This window comes from Neodiprion virginianus, chromosome 5 (assembly GCF_021901495.1).
Source record: "Neodiprion virginianus isolate iyNeoVirg1 chromosome 5, iyNeoVirg1.1, whole genome shotgun sequence".
NCBI lineage: Eukaryota > Metazoa > Arthropoda > Insecta > Hymenoptera > Diprionidae > Neodiprion > Neodiprion virginianus.
The window spans coordinates 15,923,949-15,930,461 of record NC_060881.1 but is presented as its reverse complement, the minus strand read 5'-3'; the positions used below and the strand labels follow the sequence as shown (position 1 = coordinate 15,930,461).

The window sequence follows — 6,513 nt, the reverse complement described above, 5'->3', positions numbered from 1 at the left end:
ATTTTCCGTGCGGATTAGTGAATGACTGCGTGAATATCCTTTGATTATCATGTATTTTCAGTGTGACAGTAATTAACTCCGATAATCTGGAATAAATACCAGTGAATCATCGAGATAAAATTAAAGGATATTTATTTCCAACATGGAAAATGAAAGAGCAGCAGATCCTAAGCCACGTAAACGTTACAAACTGTTCTTGGATCCAGAGTACCAACCACATTGGGTTCCTACGAGGACTCATTCATTTTGGGTTGCTGATGCAACTGTTCCGCCACCAGAAACCGACGTCGACGCATCAGGTATTGGTCCAACCAAAGACCGTTTAATTGGTACAAATGTGGAGTATGCAATTTTTTTTTTAACACACGCCAATACCACGCGCCTATAATTTATCCTATACCAGGTTGCAAGCGGAACATCTATAGGCTATTTCTGTTGGAAAAGGTGGAAGATCTTTTTTTTGCGTCATCTATGCTCACGCTATAATTATAGTTACAATGAGCCGTAAAAATTTATTAACGTCGAAATTCGTACATTTGTCTTGGATGATGCATATGAGTTTATACTACTTCACCTTAGGGATTTTTATTATTACAGTTAATAATTTATGAACTCGTGAGTTCGAAAAGTATATTGCTTAGAATTTGAAGGATATTACTGTATATCCAGCTCGCCTAGAATGCTTGAAACATTTTTGTTTTATGTGAGAAAAAAATCACGATATATCGGTTTTTAAATTCTTGGAAATAAAATTCAAGTTAGAATATGGGACATAGGACACGTTTTAGGGTCAGCTTGTAATTGTTTCATATTTTCTTCGGTTCTCAATCTTTGACGTCCCTGTACTTAGCAGAGCAATGTTGGAGAAACCGAATATAATTGGTACCATAATTAGGTGCTTTTTAGGTGCTAATTAGGTGCCCGATTCAAAATTTGGTGCTTGATTTTTTAATTAGGAAAAATCGATTTTTGCCGCGCGCTGCCAGCGGGACGTCAGGCTAGCAGAGCACCCCACGTAACTCGACAAGTACCGGGGTTAGGGAGAAGTACTCTCCGTAGGAATTAAGTGCTTTTTAAGTGCTACTCGGGTAGACTATCTAGAATTTACGGGATCAATTTTTCGATCAGTAAAAATCGATTTTTGCCGCGCGCTGCCAGCCGGACGTGAGGCTAGCAGAGCGCCGCATGTAACTCGACAAGTACCGGGATTAGGGAGAAGTATTCTCCGTAGGAATTAGGAACTTTTCAAGTGCTACTCGGGCATGCTATACGGAACTTCCGGCATCGACGTCTCGATGTACTTTGATACATGGTAAACGTTGTATATCAACACATACATTCTAAAATCACGAGATACGCTGTATACGTATTATATCAAAATACCAGCAAAATTTTTCAATTCTTTCCGCATCTCGTTTTTACGACGGCAAAAGTTATTCGATTCCAACCAAGTAAATAACCCTTCGTCTGCACACACCCGCCACGACCCTCCGCCACGACCTTTCGACTGCATATAGGGTCAATCTGACTCTAACCGTTTTTCAACCGATTGTATCGTACTAAATGAACCGACTGCGTATTTTGATGACGGGACGCCATTAGAACAGAGTAGGAATCGGACACTTTGATGACTATGCGGTCATTTTGGTGACTGTCACGAATGTGTATTTGTATGAATCGGATATTTTGATGACTGGGATTTTTTGGCGTGATCCTGAAAATTCAAAAATTCGAAAATTTTGTTGCCAATTTCTGCCCAAGGCGAAACCACAATTGCATAGCTGTGGCTGTTGTGATAGCCTTCCTTTCCCATGGACTCGCGCGCGAAGCGCGCGAGGCCAGTTGCTCATCAAATTTACAACAAACCTCGTAACTAGGCACCCAAAAAGGTCCGTCATCAGTATATATGATACATGTAAATATATAAATACGCATTATTAATTTTTTTTTGCACATACACTTTTTGTAATAAATTGTTCTTATTTATGGCCCAAGCGTTGATTTTTGAGAATACTAAAATCGAAGTGCCCAAAAATAGGTAAAATACAATTGTATGTGCAAAAAAAAAAATAATAATGCGTATTTATATATTTACATGTATCGTATATACTGATGACGGACCTTTTTGGGTGCCTAGGTACGAGGTTTGTTGTAAATTTGCTGAGCAACTGGCGTCGCGCGCTTCGCGCGCGAGTCCAGGGGAAAGGAAAACTATCACAACAGCCACAGCTATGCAATTGTGGTTTCGCCTTGGGCAGAAATTGGCAACAAAATTTTCGAATTTTCAGGATCACGCCAAAAAATCCCAGTCATCAAAATAACCGATTCATACAAATACACATTCGTGACAGTCACCAAAATTAACGCATAGTCATCAAATTGTCCGATTCCTACTCTGTTCTAATGGCATCCCGTCACCAAAATACGCAGTCGGTTCATTTAGTACGATACAATTGGTTGGAAAACGGTTGGGGTCAGATTGACCCTATATGCAGTCGGAGGGTCGTGGCGGAGGTGTGCAGACGGAAGGTTATTTACTTGGTTGGAATCGAATAACTTTTGCCGTGGTAAAAACGAGATGTGGAAAGAATTGAAAAATATTGCTGGTATTTTGATATACATACATACAGCGTACCTCGTGATTTTAGAATGTATGTGTTAATAAACAACGTTTACGATGTATGAAAGTACATCAAGACGTCGTTCCCGGAAGTTCCGTATAGCATGCCCGAGTAGCACTTAAAGAGCACTCAATTCCTACGGAGAGTACTTCTCCCTTACCCCGGTATTTGTCGAGTTACGTGGGGTGCTCTGCTATCCTGACGGCCCGCTGGCAGCGCGCGGCAAAAATCGATTATTCCTAATTAAAAAATCAATCCCGGAAATTCTGGATAGTGTACCCGAGTAGCACTTAAAAAGCACTTAATTCGTACGAAGTGTACTTCTCCCTAACCCCGGTACTTGTCGAGTTACGTGGGGTGCTTTGCTAGCATGACGTCCCGCTAGCAGCGCGCGGCAATAATCGATTTTTTCTCATTAAAAAATCAAGCACCAAATTCTTGAATCGGGCACCTAATTAGCACCTAAAAAGCACCTAATTATGGTACCAATTATATTCGGTTTCTCCAACATTGCTCTGCTGAGTACAGGGACGTCAATCTTTGTACGTTATTATATTACTTGTGCCAAAGTTATTGTTAGTCAATTAATGTTTTCAGATCAAAATTCTGTGGGATCGGGCGAGAATATGTTGTTAAATACCGAGGATGATACGTCACATTGTGTTTCCGATTCTAATCAATCATCTGCTGCATCTTCGATGGAGCCTGATCTAAGCAATGACTGCTGTGGAAATATGTCACATGAGGAGAATGATGATGTCTGTGTGTCGGATGAAGAGCACTTGACAGATCCCGATGTAGAAAATTCTGATGACTCACAATCAGACGATTCCCACGATTCGCACGACAATTTACAAAATTTTGACGATTCTGAAACTTCGGAAGAAGATGAACCTCACGAACGAGTCGGGCGAGAAGACGGTGTGAATGACGACGATATTATGTTTGATCAATCTGTTCTGTCCGTGTCGGATGTTATGGAAATGGTCATGGCATATTGTATGCGTTTTTCTGTATCCCATGAGGCCCGAAAAGCACTGGTGGATATGATACAATGTTTGGCCGGACCAAGGTATGAGAATTGGTCAATTAGCAAATTCCAAATCAAAAAGAAGTACGAGCCGCCTGAAGATGTTATGACTTACACTTTTTTTTGCTCTTCATGCAAAATACCTATTTTGGGACCAATCACAAAAAGGGAATTTGAAAATAATTCAGTTACTTGCGAAGAGTGCCTTCAGCTACAAAATCTGACGATGCAATCGCCGAATAGGTTCATTTACATTGATTTGAAGTACCAATTTAAGCAACTCTTGAGTAGTCGAAAGATCCGTGAGAGCCTAATGGAAAACTTAATAACACGAGACGCTGCGCTCGCTCGTGCACCACCGACCGTAATGACAGACATTTATGACAGCGAGCTGTATAGAGCGGCAATTGGGGAATATTTTCAGAATGCTGATCATGTCCTCACGTACAACTTCAATACAGATGGAATGCCGATTTTTAATAGCTCCAATAGAAGCAGTTGGCCATTGCTATTAATTGTGAATGAATTACCTCCCCATCTGCGATTTAAGCACGTCCTTCTAGCTGGATTATGGGTTGGAAATAAGGAACCCAGTCCTACCATGATGAACACTTTTCTCCAACAGTTCGTTTCACAGGCAAATCACCTAACCGAACGAGGCCTCAAATTGAAAAATGACATGGGCCGAAAGACAACTTTCAAAATAATACCACTGTGTTGCGTTTGTGACTCCGTGGCAAGACCTATTGTCCAGTGCAGGTTACAATATAACGGATATCGCAGCTGTAGTTGGTGCTATGCTCATGGGAATTATGTACGTGGAGCTGTGCGCTATTTATTCGGCGAAGTAGACGCAGACGGGAGAACACACGAGTCTCATAAAGAGGATGTAGAAAATGCCACACGACTTCGGAAACCTGTGAATGGCGTCAAAGGAGCTAGCATTTTGTTACAGTTGCTCCTATTTAATATGGTGTGGGGATTTCCCTTTGAATACATGCACGCCATATTACTCGGTGTAATAAAACTTCTGTGGGATATTTGGACAACTCCCGGGAGTCCAATTTATCTGGCCCCAGCCATTCAAAATCAAATCAACGATAGATTGATGCGAATGACTCCTACACACGAAATTCATCGATTGCCGAGAAAATTATCGAAAAGAGGCAAGTGGAAAGCTTCTGAATGGCAGTCATGGTTATTATTCTACAGCCTCCCTTGTTTAGACGGTCTCATACCAGACGCTGCTTTGGAACACCTATCACTTTTAGTAGACAGTTCGTTCATACTTCTGCAAAACAAAATTTCCGAAGCAGATTTAAATAAGTGCGAACTGAATCTCACGAAATTCGTAGCTGAATTTGAAATTTTATACGGAAAAGAATATGTGACATTCAATGTACATAGCTTACTGCATGTGGTGAAATCCGTGAAATCGTCAGGACCGTTGTGGACGACTTCTGCTTTCAGTTTTGAGAGTACCAATTACAGACTAAAACAACAAGTCAATGGACCGAAAGGGGTTGACGATCAAATCGCAATGGGATACCTCAATAAAAATATGTTCCAATGGAAATTGGGGGAAAACATGGAACTCTCGGAAGAAAGCCAGAATTACTGCAAGCGTCTCTTTGCCGGCCGTCCTCACACTTCGAATTGCACAATAACACCTGACAATGTAGTTTTGCTTGGCAAACCTGTCGTACATGATAACGGGGAAGTCATATACGCTCGGTGTATATTCAAAAATACCCCTTTTCACAGCGCACGATATCGGCCGAACAAAAAAACTAACGATTCCGTAGTGCAATTGGTCACAACGGATATAGTTCAAATAACTGGATTTGTACTCGTTGATGGTCGGACCTATATCGATGCACAGAATATTGATGTGGTTGTAGAATTGCACGTACCGCACATTGTGAGAGTAAGGCGAAGCGATGAATATCGAAGAATCCCCATGGACGATATCCAAGAGAAACTGCTATTTCTGAGCGTCAACAATTTGACATATATTTGCAAATCTCCTTGCATCATAGATTAAGATAAACTATGTACAAAAAAAATTTACAGCTATATAGCATAGACAGGGTTTATAAACTTGTCAGACAATATTTACTCTTTGCAGGGCTGATGTTAAAATTTGTTCAAGATGTTTAAAATCCTACCATAAGTTAAAATTTTTGTACACTGATTATTATAGTACAATACAATTATAATAAAGACTGAATTGACGAAGGACAAAATAAATGTAAAAAAATACTGTATATCCGCTTTGCTTAAAATTATATCATTTAATAATGATTTATTTTTTTATACAAGTGACCGGAATGCGAAACTGAAGTTATCAAGAAAAGTAATTTTTCTTAAATTCTGAAATATCGTTCTGGTTTCTACAGAAGAAAACTTTGGCTAACAAAACTATTTTTCCTTGACTATAGTTGGGTGAAAGAAACCGAAATCCGACATGTAAAACCCAGACTCAAATTCCCCGTTTACCGGTATTATATTTTAGAGTGAAAATTACGAAATTGAAATGCTGCAATTAAAAACGCATCGTGTCGATAATACATGAAAACCGGACAGACAGGCTATCTATCGGATGCAGATAGAGGCCGATAGAATTTGTATACGCGATTGCGGACAGAAGAGGGTTATTCGTTGTCGGTAGCGAATGCGGATAGAAGCCGATAGAATTTGTATACGCGATTGCGGATAGATCCAGATGAATTCGCACGCTGCTCAGCGCTGCGTACACATTCGGACAGACGGGCTGTCTGTAATTGCCAACAGAAGCGGATGGCTTGTTGTAAAGAGCGAATGAGGATAGAGGCCGATAGAATTTGTATATGAAATTGCGGA

General features: G+C 40.4%; 1 protein-coding gene across 1 annotated transcript; it reads left to right on the top strand.

The window, feature by feature from the left end:
- Positions 1 to 249: 249 nt before the first annotated feature.
- On the top strand, positions 250 to 5,821 carry LOC124306075 (uncharacterized). Its single transcript, XM_046766216.1, has 2 exons — positions 250 to 299; positions 3,219 to 5,821. The coding sequence occupies exon 2, from the start codon at positions 3,248 to 3,250 to the stop codon at positions 5,693 to 5,695; it is 2,448 nt and encodes an 815-aa protein (XP_046622172.1). The 5' UTR covers positions 250 to 299; positions 3,219 to 3,247; the 3' UTR covers positions 5,696 to 5,821.
- Positions 5,822 to 6,513: the final 692 nt, after the last annotated feature.